Source organism: Neocloeon triangulifer, unplaced genomic scaffold (genome assembly GCF_031216515.1).
Source record: "Neocloeon triangulifer isolate White Clay Creek 2 clone unplaced genomic scaffold, ASM3121651v1 ptg000006l, whole genome shotgun sequence".
In the NCBI taxonomy this organism is placed as follows: Eukaryota; Metazoa; Arthropoda; class Insecta; order Ephemeroptera; family Baetidae; genus Neocloeon; species Neocloeon triangulifer.
This window is the reverse complement of record NW_026775549.1, coordinates 3,200,163-3,218,919: the sequence shown is the minus strand read 5'-3', so window position 1 is coordinate 3,218,919 and position 18,757 is coordinate 3,200,163. Positions and strand designations below refer to the sequence as shown.

At 37.1% G+C, this 18,757-nt stretch overlaps 1 protein-coding gene across 9 annotated transcripts in view; it reads right to left on the bottom strand.

Annotated features, from left to right (window-relative positions):
* The window catches only part of LOC132194441 (dystrophin, isoforms A/C/F/G/H), a 139,214-nt gene that overhangs the window by 24,533 nt on the left and 95,924 nt on the right, over positions 1-18,757 (bottom strand). For all 9 annotated transcript variants that reach the window (XM_059615710.1, XM_059615708.1, XM_059615706.1 and 6 more), the window contains one exon: positions 3,301-3,473. In XM_059615710.1, coding sequence (XP_059471693.1) covers positions 3,301-3,473 — 173 coding nt within the window. The remainder of the gene's footprint in view (positions 1-3,300; positions 3,474-18,757) is intronic.

Below are 18,757 nucleotides of genomic sequence, written 5' to 3'. Positions count from 1 at the left end.
CCAACAAATGGGACTGAAATAGAAGGATTAACAGATTTTTAGACTTTAAACTACTCAGAACAATAGAAGCAAGTTTAATGAGACTTTCAATACTATCTTCATGATATTTCGCTAGATATGTTTGTTAATATAAAAGTAATTTTGGCTGTTAATATTATTAAAAATTAATTTTGTCGATTTCAATCTTCCGGTACACCGCTGCAGTTTTAAAACAAGCAACAAATCTTGCAATAAATGAACATAAAAATGAGTTTATTTTAATAATACAAACTCTTAACCATATCGGACAATTTTAGCGAAAAATTTATTATTTTATTTATCTTTCCATTGTTACAAAACGTTAAAAGTGATGAAGAATATTCAATGGTTAGGATGAAAATGAGATAACCATTTTTCCAAGTAGACGTAATTAATTCACAAAACTTGGAAAACACGGAGTTAAAATATCAAAAAGAAAAAAAAACCTCATAATATCGTTAAAATTTCGTATGTACTAAGTCCAAGCAAAATTACCTTCGAAAGCAAATAGTCAAATTTTCGCAAAATATAAAAAATAATTATACTGAAATGCAATAAAAAATGACTCCCAAAATTGAGCGCCGAGAGAGCAATTTTGTGAAAATCGCAGTGCGCCACTTACAGTCGGTATGCATGCATCGGTTTCGCACCCGCCGATAATTAAATTCTGGCCTGGCGGCGGTGGCCGCAGCCAGAGGGAGAGAGAGAGAGAAGGGTTGCCGTGACAAGTCCGTTGGACTCGGTCTCTGCCTGCACGGTGCGGTTTCGGCGCACATCAAAGTCCTCCCCGCCAGAATGTGATACGCCTCATTTCCAATAACATTAAGTAAGAGAACAGGCTCTTTTGAATAATTAAGTGGCGCCGCCATAAGGCACATGCCCACCCGCACGCCGCTCGCCTTTGTCAGCTTTGTATGTTTTAATGCACCAGCAGAAGCGTCTTACACAGCGGACGGTATATTTAATGTCATTACATGCCGCTGACGAGCATTAGCATAATATTTTGTAAATAGCGACTTGTAAAATTAGACGAGAGCGAGCAGCGAGATAGGACAAAGTCTCTCTCGTCCGCCATGAATAATGCGCGTCGTATGTATGAAGAGGGCCCCTGCGAAACTCGAAACTATGCAGCCAGTCGGACAAAGCTGGCGAGCGGAACGTCTTCCGGCTATAATGCATTCGGCGACAGCAGCTTCTATACGGAGAAAATGACAAAACAGAATGAAATTTTAATGCTCAACGTAAATCGAAAGTGTAGATTGAATATACGCCAGGAAAAGAGAACTTGATTTTCGGTTAAAGACAGAATTAACCACATTAAACAGAATTAAAATTCACAATGCTGTTGTTAAACTGCAAAATTAAATTCTCTCATTTTTTACATCAATTTTATTAAATAAATTGTGTGTAATGGCCGCTTGAATAAGTTCTGCTGGTTTTATATTGCTTTGGTTTCCTGTACTGATACTGAGCAGACAATGATAAAAATTCATTATTCTTGAACATTTATTTTACTACCATTTCAATCTTTAAAGCTTTGAAGCTTCTTATTAAATCATCTTATTAAAATAAATGAAATTAGAAATAAAAACCTTAAAGAGCTTCATCTTAAATTCCCAACGGCAGCTCGCGCGTTTACTGTTCCGCATAGGAGACGTTTGGGCCCCAACGGAGCTTGAAATGAGTAATATCCCTGTTATGAGCCAAACGCTTTTTGTTTTAAAAGAATTTATGCTTTCGAGCTTTTATTTTACAATATTTACAACATTTTTAATACAAAAATTTAGCAACAAAAGATTAAATCAAAATTTTGTGTAAAATTTTATTTTTAATTGAGATAAATCTTCAATGGAAACACTAACATAATGCTCTAAGATTTTACACCATTACCAATCTGTTAAAATTTTCCGTGAAGAAAATAACAATTAATTAGATAGATTTTATGCGTCTGGATCAAAGCGAGTTTGTATATAAGTGCTCAAGTGCATTTAAAATGATGCTGAATTGCATTGAGAAATTTTGGAATAAAATGCGTGTGGGCAATAACATCTTGTTACGTTTGGGCCTAATAGGGCAAAGTAAGGTGGAAACTTGCCGAAAGCAGATAAATCATAATTCTCAAAGTTTTTCATGATCCTCCTCCAATGTTTTAGGAATAAATCTTTTCAGATTAGCGCCGCTACCAGCTCTCTCTCGTTTTCTCTCTCACTGTGCGTTGCGAAAACTTGAAATCTCCAGTATTTTTTTTTTTATCGCGGTGCGTCATCCATTTTTCAAGCGGCGTCGGAAAAACGACATTTGTTGGGGCGGAAGTGCGGCAGGTATAATTGGGCATTATCGTCCCCTGGGGAGGTCCGCAGTCATTAGCATGGCCGTGTACTTTTTTGTTCGCCATTGTGCCTCTCGTCAACACACAGGGTCATATCGCTCGCATCTCCCCCGCGCCTCCTCGCACCCCAAAGTTCGATCGTCCAGAACGGAGATGAAAAAAAAACGCGGCAAATTTTTAACTCTTCTTTTTTGTAAAATTTAATTTCCGCAGCAGACCAGACTCAAATTTCTCACGTTTTTCTATACAAAATAAATAAATTGAATCTATTTTTTCAGAAGAAAGTTGAGAGTGACTGAGCATTAATTCAAATCAACTATCTATTCTATTTTTCCGAGTAAATTCATCACATCCCCTTTCAAACAGAAACTTGCACAGCGCCGCGCCGACCTGCACAGAGTTTGAATTTTTCACATCGCATTTGCATATAAATAAGTCACGCTGCATGCATGTCCACAATATATAAAAAAATTATCATATTTCCAATATAACTTTTATATAATTTCAATACACTTGTCACTGAGCGAGAATGTTCGCCAACATAAAAAGTGAGAGGCCCAATGAATGCTAATTTGCTGCCAAAGGCAGACGCTCCTATTTTCCCTCAACTTTCTATCTCAAATTTAAATTTCAAATTATTTGATTATTAACTAAAAAATTTAAAAAATTCCATTTATTAGCTTTTATCTAATTTGTAAACCATCTACTTAATTAAATACGATACTGTAATCTGTGGGTTTTCCTATTCGATCGATTTGGTTAGAGTAAAACGAACGCAATCGATGCCTTTATGTCTTGTTTCGTGGGGAAATGGGCATAATACGCTCTAATGCATACTGCGAGATTTCATCTCGTGCAACTTTTGCGTCGGTAGATGGAGATTGGATCGCGGCAGAAATGAAAAAAGTTGCGGCGTCATTCGCAAATTGAACGTCTCCGCAGGGCAATCTTACCTTATTGCTAAACTTTTGGCCTTTAGGTGGTTCCACCTCTGGTTCATCTCGTCGAGTCGCCTCTGCAGCATGACTGCATCTTCCTGGCTGGCCAGAGAGCCGAGCAGCTTTCGGCCGGCGCCATTCAGAGATGAGAACACGTCGCGGTGGCACTCGATTTCGCTCTGAAGGTCCTGCAACAACAACAACAACAAAAGCTCGTTAGTTTAATCAAACGATCAAGAAAAAAAATAAGTATTCAATCGGATCTGTTTAATTCTTTATTATATCTCACAAAGTAAGGAGCTCTAGCGGTTTTCTCATCAGGATGAATTAGGGCTAAAATAACTTGGGCCGAATTTACCTTAATTGGGAAAACGCAAAATTTTTCAAAAGATTTTTTTATTTTATATGAAACTTCTAGACAAAAAAATATTTTTTAATTATTATTTTGAATTTACAACAAAATTAATTTAATTGAGCTAGTTTACAAACTAAATAAACGTCCATTAAACCAACCGAATTTTCATTGATTCCATTAATCCCTTTTGATAAATAGAACCATCTTTAAATGTTGTCATTATGTTAAAAAAGACTCAATAATGCCATTTTTTTTATCAATTAAATGGTCTTAAACACGCTTGAACAATTGGTTGAAAAAAAAGTGCTGATTAGCAAAACAGTTCCTGCTTGTTCCATAACAATTCATTATATTGATTATAAAAATAGGATGATTAAACAAAAACCACAATAATAATAATAATAATAATAATAATACAAATAGAAATAATAAAAATAATAAATTAATAAGAATTATAACAAATAACAAATAATTATTAATAATAATAATAACAATAAATTATATAAACGTTTTAATTATTTATACGTATTTGAAATTCTTTGATTTTTCAGGTGGTTTAGTGAAAAATATGAAACACAGGCTTTTATTTTTTTTTTATCCTCATGGTTTCTTCTATATTTTTTATGCAACAATTTTCAATGTTTGAAATCATTGGAGAATAAATAAATAAAAAAAATGGGAGTTGCATGGAAACACCTGAAAAATGGGAAAAATTGAATGTTCTATATAAGACTAGATGAATAATTCATGCTTGTGGGAAATTGTGCGTGGGCTCGGATGATTCAAGCACTGCGGCTTGCGCGCCCGCATCCCCCGCTTGCTTCTGACCGAGAGTTATGATTGACCTTGCACACGTGCCGAACAGAACGGCCGGTCGGCCACAAGGCATGCATTGCAAGGAGCCCGTAATGTGGGTCGGTTAAGATCAAAGTTGCAATAAATTGCGGGCGGATTTCCATTTTAATGGCGGCGGTAGATTTATCGAGTACCTCCTCGAATTCCTCGAGTTCGGCCAGCAGCACGAAATTCAGGAAGATGAAGCGCGCGTCCTCAGGTACTCGTCCTTCCGCCCCCGCCCCTCGAAGGTGGCGCGACCTTGGGCGGCGGCGCCGCCTCCGGGTGCAGCGCCGCTCCCAGGCCCACTGCGGGGGCCGCAGGAAGGAGGGCAGGGGCGGCAGGAACCAGTCCTCGTCCTCACTCAAGATTCACCCTTGCGAGGCCCCGGGCTGCTTTTTCTCTTGCTATTGAGGTTGGCTTTTTTTCCTCTGCCTGCCCGTCGGGCTGGTGGTTGACTGACGAGGGAGGAGACGCTACTTAAAATTAGCCGCGTCTGCTTCGGGCACTGTTATCGACAGCTGCTGTTGTTGGTTGGTAAGTGCACCGTGCCAGTCTCACTTCACTTGCAAGACGCGCGGCCAATATATGGAGAAGAATGTTTTGGCTGCCGTTTAAATTCGCTGGGGAGATTCGCAGGAGGTGATTTGAACCAGATTTCATCACGATTCGTCACTAAAAGTTTCTTTTTTAGTTTAAAACTTTGTTACTAAAAATGAGCTGAATATAAAAAACAGCTTTTGAAACATGTCAGTATAAAATTTAAATTTGCAGTTTTTATTGAATTAATCAAAGTATTAAAATATATTAACAATTTTGATTAATTAAGAGTAAATAATATTAAAATATTGTACGGAGTATATTGCAGATTTAAACTCTTTTGACGCTAATCTGATTGCTTTTCTAGGATTGTGAATATTTTTCTAAGACGGAGCAACTCACTCATTACTATTTGTATAGGCGGAGATTTTGCTTTAAAATTAAAAAGATATCAAAAAACAAACCAGCTTTGAAAAAACCCAAAATAATAATTTAACTTTACACTGATTAAAAAAAGTCTCTCTACATATAAATAGCAACATTTAAGACCAAATTTTGTTCCAATTCATTTGTACAATCATTTTTCTAAAAGGTCACAAAACTCTTACTCATTGATAATTTTTTTGTTAAAATTCAATAAACGTAATTTTATATTTGTTCTTGAATTTCATACGGCATTTGCCTGGAGTGTTAAATGATATTCAATAAAATAAAATAAACTAAGAAAGTAAAAATAAATCTTACATAAATGTATTCTGAAGCAGAATATAAATAATTTAAAAATTATATTCATTACCAGAATAAATAAAATCAAATACTTTTCACCAGTGTATTCAGTGTGGAAAAAGAAAATTGAGCTTATCAGTTTCGAGCTCAAAATTTCACTTAAGAAGCTTTTCAACCGTCTATGTTTTTGATGGAAATAAGTTGTTGAAAATAAATAGCAATGTTTACTTTGGTCGGAATTCATTGTCGCGTGGACTGCTGGGATAGAATCGATGACAGCTCGCCCGATGTAAATTCGCGAAACCGAACGCATTTTCAGACCACACATATCAAATTCCACGGCAACTCCCGCATGGATATGCGTTTGACAATGCAAGGGGATATTGAATGAAAAGCGGCGCAAAAAGCATCAGCACGTCGTGTGTATATTTTCATTTCTGGCAACACGCAAGAGCGCGCTCACGAATATCTATCATCAAAGAGAGCTTGCTTTTGAACGCATAGCATAAATTCTCAGCCGCCGTCGCTGCTGCGGTTTGGGATTAATACACCCACTACATTTGACGCGAAAAAAGGAAACGCCGCGGGCTCCAGCCAACATGTGGCCCCGGCCGATGGAAAATCCCTTGCTTTCACACGCCAGTCCGTGGGAAAATATGGATTTCGCCTCGAGAAAATTGCGCCGATGGGATTCAAGAGGATTCTGCTTTCCGAAAGGCTTTCACAAGTGCGTGGAAATCAGCAAATCGTGAAATTTTAACTGCTAATTGTTAAAAACTATTTATTTTTATTAATTGTTTGGATCTTTTTAATTTCATCGAAGCTCATTATAAAGAGAGAAATTAAATAAAAATTCTCAAGATAAATCGTAATTTTAATTGAATTCAAAGAATTTTAAACAAACAAAAGAAAAATCAAATTTTGAGTCACTTTCTAACTTTTATAAATTTATTCCAAGCCATGAAAATTGATATCTATGGAATAAATTGTTTCATTGTTTCATTATAATTTCATACAAATTGCAATTCAAATTTGAATTCATTCGATTTTTCGTCTTGATTAAGGGCGCTTTTCTTTCACGCTCATCAGGTCTCTATTGAAATCGTCGCGATTCAGCGGCGCGCGAGGAAAAAAGTTTGCGATTGTAAAGTGAAGCGTCCTCGTTTGTACATACGTGCAACGGCAATGATTGCGATTTGATCTCAATTTGCTGGGCGTGGAAGAGGAGGAAAGTGCCGGCGGCGACGGCGACGGCGCTGGCTTCACGCCAAACAAAATTTAATGAAAGAAAAATCGGACGAACGGAATCTTATGAATAATAATCGAGTTATATTATACATGATCTCGCCAACTTTTCCTTCAAGCTTTTTGTGCAGTATTAAAACTTGGCCGTGCTGCTGCTTCGTAGGATACAATTTTTATCTCGTACGACCGTTTAAGCCTAAATAAGCAAAACTCTAGACTGCCCAAAATATTTACTTGCTTCATATTATTTTGAAGCTGGCCATGAGTGAAAAATGTATTTTGCACCGGCTAAAGAAGAAAAAGATTAAAATATCTCTGGTTAAATCAATGTAACTGTTTGGGGAGAGTAAAAAGAAATTGTGAAAGGCGCCGATCTGATTTTCCGCGCCAGATTTTTTTCCGCAGGCTACACAGGAAGGAAATTTAATCTCGGCATCCAAGTGCGTTTTTATGCGAACAGTGGGACCCCTGCGATTGATTTATGAAGCCCTAATGTAAATAAATTAGGAAATTCTTGGGTGGGGTGTAATTTAATATGCTGCTAGATTGGCCCTTTATGCAAATAATGCTCCATTCCAATGGGCTGAATTTCTGGGTGTTATTTGATGTGAAAGTGCTTCTTGTATTTAGTGATGAAAATTATTTAGAATATTAAAAACCGATCTAAGCTAAAAGAATTCAAATATCTATGCCATTTTGGACGCAGAAACTCAGATAAAAAAATGTTACTTAACTTATTGAATGTACAAAACCAAGAAAGAAGATGTGAAAATTTTAAACATAACAAATTAACAAACTCTAGAAAATTTAATGTATTTTCTTCACGTTTTTTTCCCACAATTTAAGATGAATTATTGAAAATAATTCATATTTTTTTATCATCAGAAGACAAACACGTTTTTATACTGAAGTGTACCAAAGAGAGAATTCCACTGGGACAAGAGTTGAAAGGGGAACGCGCGGAGGCTGAGTTCGGTGAGCACTTTTGAGGGGGAAGAGCTGGTGCTTCTTTTCTCATCACTCGTCCGGTCGATTTTAAAAATCGCGTGCAGAAAGCCCAAGAAAAATTACTAATATTAATTTAAAATTGCATTTTATACAATTTTTATAATCAAGATAAACGCGATAATTTCAACTATTTTTCAGTTCATGTTATAATAATTCACAAATATTAATTGCAATTTTTTCCACTTTCACCAAAAATTATTCTGAAATTTGATTTTGGAAGTTACCAAAAAATATTAAATCCAAAAACGCAAATAAAACTTTCCGTTCTGTCATAAAATACATGGCTATAAACATTTTTTGATAAATGCTTAATAAATTACTTTTTTAATGATTTTTATTTTATATTGAATAAAATAAAATTCTAAAAAAGCCGCTCTTTTCACAGCTATGCTGCAGGGTGTTTTTTTTTATGCTCTTTTACTACTGATATACAGCTTTTGAGCGCGCACACGACACCAAAGATCTTCTCACTCGACGCACTATACACCCTATAGAGAGTTGCCTAATGTTTTTCCTGTGTAACCCGGCCGGCGTAGGAGTATGATGAACGATTATAGCGCGGATTACACATTGCTTCGCACCCTTATGTGCGGCCATGGGAGAGTCTCCGTCTCGGCCAGCGAGTCGTATCAAGCGCAGCCACCCTCGCTTTGTAATTACGGCGACGACCATTTTTATGGAAGATACAGTGTTTGCTTAAGAGGCGCTCGCGCTTCCTTCCCCAGTTTCCTTCAATTACTGCTTTGGGCGGCTTTGTCTGCAGCGGATTAAGATAATTGCCGGCAGATATGGCGAGCGGGAATAGCTGTCGCTTGTTTGCTAAACAAAAAGGGTCAGAAAAGTCGCGAGATTTTATGTAGAAGGGCACAGTGTTAAAATATTTACAAAGGACTTTGTTATGCTCTTTGTTGTTTTTAAAATTAAAACACTTTGAATGAAAATTTTAAGAAGATATCGCAACTTGTTAACAGAAAAAAAACTTGGTATTTATCTAGTTATTCCAGACTATGTTTTTGGCACTGCTGCATATGCACTGGCTGGTTGTTACCGGTTTATTTAGGCGGTTTTTCTTATCACTATGGCTGTTAGTGGGCGTTTTTCCTACAGCTGATTGTCTACTTCCTTCAAATTTTATTGTCGAGTTACAGTGCTTTTGTGCTCCCTCAAAATGTGTTTCAATTGTTTATCGGTGCGTGAAAAAAATTGCCACTATGGATTTTATCTAATTCCAGTTCCAAAACTATGAAAAATTTCCAACCCAACCAAGCCTTTTACTCATTTACCCCATCTATAGAAGCAAACCATTTCAGCCAGACAAAGAAATATTATTTTTATATTGAAAAAAGTTCTGATCAATCAAACACAAAGGCCTTCTTTCTTTTCTACACATACACAACGAGGGGTGTGTTCTGATAAATTGTTCCTCCACCGTACAATAATTCAAAAGCAATCGTTTGGTCGTAAAAATTCTCCTGCGTCTACGCAAGCGACCGCACGCGATTTTATTGACCTGCTCGCTTTCGTGGCGCTGCAACAGGGCCCGAGCAAGTGCAAGTAAAATGCACCCTCGCTGGGTGCATCGATGCACTTTTCGCGCACGCGTAACAATCGTCCGCCCCTCGAGAAAGAAGTACGTACGCAGCAGAAATATAATCAAAATAGTGTACGCTGATTTACACGCGCTTGCTGTCACCAGGCGGGCTTTTAGACGCTCCGAAAGAGAAACAAAAGAAAGCAGAGCAGAAAGAGGAAGAGGTAATTTGCATTAATATGCTCTCGTGCTGGTTATTAATTCAACTTTGCAGGAAAACTTTTGTCGTTTCAGAACGCGGAATGCGGTTTAAATATTATACTCCGTTGTTAACCTCTAAGTTATCTTTTTGGAAAATTCTGCAAATTTTATAAGTTTTTGTTAAAAGTATATTTTTTCCTTTCTCTCTCTAATACTTTTGAAGATTGATTAATAAATAAAAATAATAATAATAATTCTGCTGAATCAATTTGAACCCTTTCACTTTCTCACAATTCACTTTTGGCACAGCACGAAATTGCACGAAATTGACACTGGGAACGCCTGACTTCACACGGACTGCAATCGGACACACAAGTTGTCGTAGTTTTTCCAACACAAACACTGGCGCACGTAATGGAGAGTGCAGGCGAACGGCGAAACTGCACCGCCGCTCCCTCGCAGCAGGAAGGAAGTAGAATTCGGGGAGTCTGCGAGAGGGGACACCAGACAGCAAGCAAGGTGTAGAAATACGCGCGCGAGCGGGCGAGAGAGCGAGTTCGCAGGGCAGGGGTTACACATAATAATGCATCTCATTGGGTGCCGAGCATGCTTGTTCTTCGTTGTGAAGAGCACGTGAAAAAATTTAACAAGAGACTCGTTCGTGCCGTGCATGATGTGTACATTATGGCGAAAAAAGTGGAGAGGGGCGGCAGGCAGGCACCCTGCCTTCGCCCGCCGCCGTCTGCAACGGGGTGGCTGTGCAGACGCGATTTTAATTAACGCCGTGCAGATTGGATTGAAATATTTATCGGAGCGGCAGACTGGAAGTAAAGTGCCGCCGACTCGATTGGTCGGCGATGCCAATTTCAACCAAAATTTCTTGCCTTTTTCGCGCACTTCCCAACACAATCAATAATCAAATCCCCCTAATTCTTATCTGCTTGTGTTGAATTCAAGAATAAACGCAAAAAAATTGTCTATCAACAAAAGGCGCTATGAAATGTTACAGATCAAAATATTTAAAAAAATATTAGTTATTGTACATATTGTCTCTGTGTGTTTTAGTATCTAAAATGCTTTTGTCATTTTGTAAGATCAACTAAAATGACCAATCAATCTTTCTCAATCGCATGCTCTTTTTAGTCTCATCCAAAATGTTTGTTAGATAAAATTAAATTGGTATCTATTGTTGTATTTCTTGCTTTTTTTACGTTTCAATATTTTAAGATTGGCCACACTTGATTACAACATGATTGGTAAAGAAAAGAAAAAGACATACAGAATAAATTCATCTTTGCTTAATTATAAAAAAACTTGCACAAGCCAACTTTCACCATCAATCTTTTTGACTCTTCCAAAAGATTATCTAATGAGGCCTGGATTGGCTAAAAAATTCCCTAATAAAGCTTTTCATCAAAAGTAATAATTTATCTTCTCTTTACCCTGGATTAAAAAGCAAAGGCTAAATGACGTATAATTTTTAACAGTAAAATCTGGCAGTCCAGTCCTTTTTGAAGCCCACCGCAAACATTTTTTTTTTATCTTTTTATATCTATTTATTTGTTAATTGATTAAGGTGAAATCATATATAGATTTTGTAATTAGAGTCAACAGGAGGTTTTGATTAAGTGCAGGTTGTCACACAAAATGGTGAATGCGAAGAAAATTAATATCTAATTAATTCCCCGGCAGTCAGGACGCGTCATGTTGCAATATTGATAGTGGCGCATTTTCACAGCGCTGGTATATGTGGCAAATTCTGTGCTCCTCGCAGCGGTGGTGGCAGAGATATTATAGCGAGCGAGCGAGGTAAACAAAATCCCTCCTCGCCCGATTGTAAAATATAATTTATGAACTTATTTTGACGCTGCTTTGGCGTCATAGTACAATGGTGCGGCGTGTTCGTTCGCTATTTGTTAAGTATAAACAGGCGGATGCGCACCAAAGGGCTGATGTTCAAGCAATACATTACGGGCTTTAATGTGCACATCATTGGAAGGTGCATCGTTAAGGGAACACCGAATGCAAAAGAATGTTACTTAAATTTTTATAGTAGATTTTTAATATCAATTTTTAGAAAAATCTATACATTCGTAAATTTGGATCTGAATATTATAATTTGATTCATTCCTGAATTATATTTTAAAAATCAGCAAAAACATCTTAACCAAAATAAACTAATACAGTTAACAAGTTATTAATGTTTTTTATAAATGATTTCAAGAATTTAATCGCTTGAATAATGAAAGCTCTAAAAGTAACAGTAAAGTTCATTCGCACCTCACAAAATAGTTGTTGCAGCTTTCAAGTAAGTAACCCTCGCCCTTATGGAGCATTCACGGCAGCCGCAATCAATAATTCAGTGCGCTTAATTCTCTCTTCTGTCTGCTTGCTAGGAGAGAGTAATTAATTTAGGCACCGTTTCACTACTTCTTGCAGTGTGTGCATTTTGCAGCTGCGGCAAGCATAATTATTTTAATTACAGTAAGCTGTGAATTTGCTCTCTGCGAGAAATAATTAGTTCGCGCGGCAAGATTTATATTACGAAAATTATTTTTCAATGTATTGACATTTAGCCCCAGATTAATTGTTTCCCGAGAATTATCGACGTGTTTACCGGCGGCGGAAGACCGGCGGCATTTCCTGATTAATTATGACCTTGGTGCGGGCATAAGGGTAGAGCCAAGTTAAGACGCGCGGGCGGTCTCCAATTAGCTCAATTTATCACGCGCTAAGAGGCTCCACCTCATTGATTTTTGCGCAGTTTCCTCCTAAATTTATGACCGGGGAAATCAGCGTGTCTTTTACAAGCGCTGGGAACTGAAAGAATAAACGTTCCTGATCCTCTTGAACACTCAATTCACTGGAGTTACAATTGTTCTCAATAATCAAAATTAAATTCAAACTTAAATATTGTTTATTGATTTTTTTGTATCTGATGGAATTAAATTTTCAATTGAATTGCGTGGAATAATATAAATAAAATAAAATTAATTTATTATTGAAAATTTGATGAATAAACAAAAACCCGGCCTAAAGTCAATAAATGCTGACTACAATAATAATGATAATTTTAAGCCGGCTTCATAATCTTAACAAATGAAGCGATTATGCGAAAGTCTGGCGAGCTGCAAAACCGCAGAGGCCACCCTTGTGTCACATTTGAAGCCTTTTCCGTGCTGTTTGTTTTTCACAAGGCTGTGTGTCACACCGGCGAGGGTGAGCACGGGAATGGCATGCGAGAGTAAGTGCTCGGGGCGGCCAAGGGATAAATTTCGATTAGCGTCCAAGCTCAGCAGAGGTTAAACAACAGGAAGTATCTCATCGCGACTCACTGTCAGTACAAGCAGGGCAGAGCGTGAAATCAGTTAGCCGCTTTCTTCAAAAGCTTATATAGGAAATTTAATATGTCAAGCCGGGTGTCGTTTTACTTTGATTTTTCATTGGGGTTCTTGTAATCTATACTTAAAATTGTAATAAAACGAAATGTATAAAAAAAATCAAGAACTTTATTTTTTCAAGCAATTAAAAATTGTGAAACGCTTGTTGACTTTAATAGATTTATTGTGGAAAGGCGTCAAAATTGCCAATTTCTTTATAAATATCTGAATTCATTAGATTATTTAATTCTAAAAGAATAAATATCAACAAAATAAATGTGTATATAATTATTTTTAATGTATTTTCAATTTGATGAGGAAATGTAGAAATATTTGGTTTAGAGTTTTTCCGAGAGTAATAGGAATTGTATAATCCTAAAAATTTCAAAGCCCTTCTATAATATGCAGACAGAAAAAAAAATAAGTGGCGGTTCTTCAAAATGAAATCATTAGAAATTTGTTGATGATGCCAAAATTTGCCAATTATTTTCAATTCAAAGTTTTGTCTTTTCTAAAAAAAATACAATCTAGAAAAACACCAATCTTCTGCTGCCTGATGCTTTGCAAACCAAGTTCCAGAGTCTGTTAAGTGTGGAATTACGACTTGGCGGCCGCACACTTCCCGGCCATAAATTGCGCCGGAGCGCGTGATCGTAGGTTGGCGGGTTGCATACCGGTTAATAGAGGGAGGGGGCAGGGGTTTGAACTATGAATACGTACGTGGCTGCATAATTTGGGGTTGCGCATTAATTCAATTGTATTGCCGCAATGCAACACTGGGCTTGCTCACGTGCGCAGAAGTTCTGCGGGGCAATCGGACAAACGCTTTGCTAATTAATTGCGTCATTGGCAGTACGGGGGTGATCAAACCACACGAATTAAATGTATCAATCAAATTAACTATGTTCCAGGCTGACAATAAGAGTTTTAGGTTGTTAAGATTAAAATAATCGACTATTTTTAGTCTATTTAGCATATTTCCTATGAAAAATTCCTATGAAAAATTCCTATGAAAAATTTATTCAATTTAGATGATATTTAATTTTAATGTGGTTTTAACCGTTCTCTGGAAAACCAGAAGGATGAGTTTGGATCAAAATTACCATTAAATTTGCATTACGTAAATTGGAGTGATCTTTATGAATTATGAGGAATTTGCCAACAATTCTTTTCAAATATTCTTGATAACGCATTTATATAGGATTAATAACTAATATAGTTTTTTTTAGCCATTTCTTGTCGTTTTTAATTAATAAAATTATTTTCACATAAGCGAGGCTTCATCAACTAGAATAATGAAGAAAAATTTATAAAACGAAATTCGCCCAAATTTTATTAATTTTGATTTCCCATTTGGAAACAATTGTTAAAATTGATTCTTCCATAATTTTAATAAAATTTATTTATTTATTTCTCTTTAAATACTTAGTCTCAATTATTTAATTCAGTATTGTCTTATAAGCCATTTTTGTGACACATTTTCCCCCGGAATTGTAAGTTTTGCTTTCTACTCGCAGCAATTTGCAGCGATAACATATGCATTAGGCTTGTGCTGTGGGATATGCAAATGGCTTAGACAACTAGGCGCAGGCAAGCCTTCTTTCCTTTCACCCGTTTATATTCTATTTCACTCTTTTTCTCTCTCTTGATATTTTTCTCCGCAGCCGAGAATGTGTGAATAGTCTTGGGAAATCAAATTGAAAAACAAGCGACAGACACTTAAAGAGTGCCGCCTGCGACTTTTTGTGCGTCAACTATCAATCTTTAAAAGCAGCGCCTCCTGCCCACCCCACCCCTTTCCACCTCTTTCTGGCCAAATTCCTCGTGGTGCTCCTTTGGCACGAGCTTCCTATTTATTTCAGCCAATTGATCTTTTTCATTTCGGTTTATAAGCAAACGTTTCCTTTTATAGAGAGAAAGAGCGACTCCTCGGTCACAAAGCAAATTCCGCTCGGCTGAAAGAATATCGCTTTTATTTCTCTTTCGCCAGACCGAGCATCAGAAATGAACAAATTCAATAAAAACAACAACCCGCATCGCAGCTGCTCACTTTTTTCATTATTGAGCACCGAGAGAAAACTCGCTCGCCGCAAACAAAAAAAGGACAGCGCATGAAAAATATCGACGCGTCGAACCGACTTTCACTTGATAAAAATGGCCCCGTCTGTAACAACCCTTTCGCGCCCGACGCACGTCACGCTGGTGTATAGACATGTATGGGGAGAGGGATACATGTGCGCACCGGAAAAACTGCCTGTTTATTGTTTCCAGCGTGTCAATTCTGATCGGATAATCCATCAGCCGCTACTGGATTTCAGTTGAATATCACAATGGAAGTTGTCATTTTACGCATTCAAATCCATTTTAGAAACTTTTATCATTTAAAAGTTGCAAATAATGCTTTTAAAGTTGTTGGCTAGTTAAAAATTCCAAATTTTTAATTTTATTATTTAATTCCTAGGGTTTTTCTTATTTTAATCTTTCTTTGGGTTTTCTTATTTACTGTGCATCAATGTAATGCTAATTAAATAAATAATTTTCATTTCTCACATCTAAACATAAAAATTTTCAGCAGACAATTTAAAATATGATTAATTTCCACAAATGGAAACAAAATCACATAAAGGGAACATTCTCCACTTTTTTAATCTTTGATGAGAATCCCACAGCAAAGGATTTTTCTGCATGTAAAAAATCCCTCTCGTGTTCTTACATTTTCTTTCACCCTCCGTCAACAGACGATGCTCGTCGTTCGTTTGGATAGCGAGTATATTAAAAAATGGAAATCCGTCGGAGCGGCCGTGAGAAAGACAAAGTGTCGCAACTTTGGCTGCATCGGCGGCGCCGGTGACGATGAGAACGACGTCTTTGAAGGGGAGTAATTATCAAAAAGCTCAGATCAATGCGACCAATTAGGGTGGCAGAGCTGTAAATTGTGTGGGGGGTGCACATTGCCGAAATGATTGATGTCTCGGCGAGTGTAATGCACGAACGCGGCTATCTTGTTGGCGCGAGAGATGATGCTGGAAGCCAGCGGCGTTTCTTTACTGCCGGTGGACTTAGCACTTAACCCTTCCTCCCCAACTCACTCACACCCATGCATAATTCAGCCACATTGTTGGCATTGCTTGCGAGCGGCCGGGCTCTTTACAGTCTCATATTGCTCCATTTTCCGTTGCAAAACTTTTCCCCGGCTTACGTTTCTTTATTTCGCTCTCCAAATTTTTTTGCTCGGCAATTTAAAACAATTTTATGGCGCGCACCGTACGTGGAGAAAATAATAAAAGTTTTTATTTTCATTTTAAACCGAGAAAATGTAATCTTTTTTCAATTTTCGCGAATTATGAATTTATAATTGGAAAATGCTGCCCACTCTTTCTATCATTTTGTTTTGCTAAATCAATTTTTAGGCGCTGCGAAACGACCCATGAAAAACTTTTCACTTGATAACAAAAAACCAAGAAGCAGAAAAATAAAACAAATCCTCTCCGTGTTTAGGTGGGGAAGTTGCAAAGGGCGCGGCAGGTCGTAAAAAGTGCAAAGCTGACAATGAATTGTTTTTATGTGGTTTTCGGAGCTACCCGCGGGAACGCGAAATACAGTGGGGTCGGAAATGTCTTGTGTGCTGGAATTGCGAGGTGCGCTTTTCTGTAAGGAGGTTAACGCGTTTATCAGAAGTGTATAAAAAGTGGTGATTTCAAAGTCAGATTTTCCTCATATCGGTTCATTTCAAAGTAAAAATTCGCCTAAAATTGACCTTTAACGTGTCCCCACATGTTTGGTCACAATTAATCATGTCCAGCGCGGCAAAACTGGCTAAGAAAGATTGCCTTTGAATTAAATGTTGCTTATAACAAAGAACTTCAGATAAAAAAAAATTTCCCTAAAGATTACTGTAAATTTTGAAATTGAAATACTCATTGATTTTATTTTGACAACTTTACTGGGGTAACACGGACGTGATTTGGTGAAATTTTCATCATTATAAATCATAAAATCAGGCCAATTTTGAGAAATTAACAATTTCGGAAGATTTCCACAAGAAACAATGTTATTTTTTTTTAATTCAGTTCTCCCAATTAATTCAATTTTTCTTATAATATATCCATTCAATTGACGTCTACAAACCAATGCTAATGTATAAAAGAATCGTGTTCAAAATTAATCTAGCCGTATATTAGTTTAACCCCCTTGGTAATTAAATTTTTACACTAAAAAGATACAAAAATTGTTTTTGAAAAAGGCTATTTTATTTTATTAGTATAAAATTTTTTTTTTTAATAAATATTAAAATTAACAAATATCAGACCAACTTGGATTTTGAACTGCAATTTACACCTTAGGTCAAACATGATAATGCTCTAATTTGAGCATGGGTGCCAGAAAACCGCGAAAATGCACCTGCTCTGCATCTATCTCGATAGTTGCAGCGCAACTTTTTTAATTATTACTCTCGAAAGTTGGGCTGGTGTCGGCGACCGCAGCGCGCACCTACATCACGTAATTAACCCTCGCGTATTGAGGCGGGTGAAAAAATAATGTCGGCTGCTGCGGTTTATCCAAACGAACAATAGACTCGAGGCACGTTATTTTTATTACGCGGAAATTTATTCACGGCAAGAGAAGCGGCTCTGGAGTACTGTAAAGTCGACTACGCATGATGAAGACGCGTCGCCCGGCAGACATAAAAAATTCCTTGCATTAAAAAAATCTCTCTCGAATGCGCATGCAAAATGAAAAGCAGGTATGATATAAATAACAAGGATTTCCGCTGCGGTGCACGTCATTTTGCGCGTTCCGCGGAGGCGTCGCTCTGACAATGGCAAAAGAGAGAAAGACTGGGATTCGCAATGCGAAACGCAATTAACTAATTGCGCCGCCGCACTCAGAATCGCTTGCCACTACGGCAATGAAATCTGCGACAAAGGAATTATATTTCATTTTCCGAGAAATTTACATGGCTTTTCCTAAATTAATTAAAAAGTATACAAACTCGCTTTTTTCCTTTGTACGGGCAAAAAATTAAAGATTTTATCAATATTATTTTCCAGAAATTAAAATAAATGTTGAAAAACTCTTAACGATTTCAACAGGACAGGGGCTTTCCGTTTTCCCACCAAAAGTATTTCAACTTGGAACAAAGTGTCTTTAAATATAAACTTGCTTATTGAGAAAAATTAAGTAATTAATAATCCATAGTGCTCAATTTATTTTGGCGGGAAAAGGTCAATGAACCCCTGTTTCATCCCTTAGAAGTGAAAATTTCTTGATCGTTTTTTCTTTCATGAATTTTACAATTCAAGAAGTCATTTTTTCACCAAAAGTAAAAATTTATTCCAATCAAAAAATTCTACAACAATTTCACCAAAAATCATCAACAAAAGCAGAGAAATATTAAAGAGCCGCGAGCGAGTGGAGAACGAGCGAGCGACGAATGGTGGAAAAGTCATTGTGTGCGTCCGTACGTATTTACAATGACTGCACCATCTTTCCTTTCCACCTCCCGAGGCGAGTCATGAATCAAAAGCTGAAATTACTGTTCGTCAAGTGACGCAGAAATATACTTGGCTTGCCGCAGAAAAATAAGCCCTTTTCTCTCCACAAAGTGAAAAAAAACCCTCCCTCGGTCGTCACACCCGCTCGTCAGCAGCA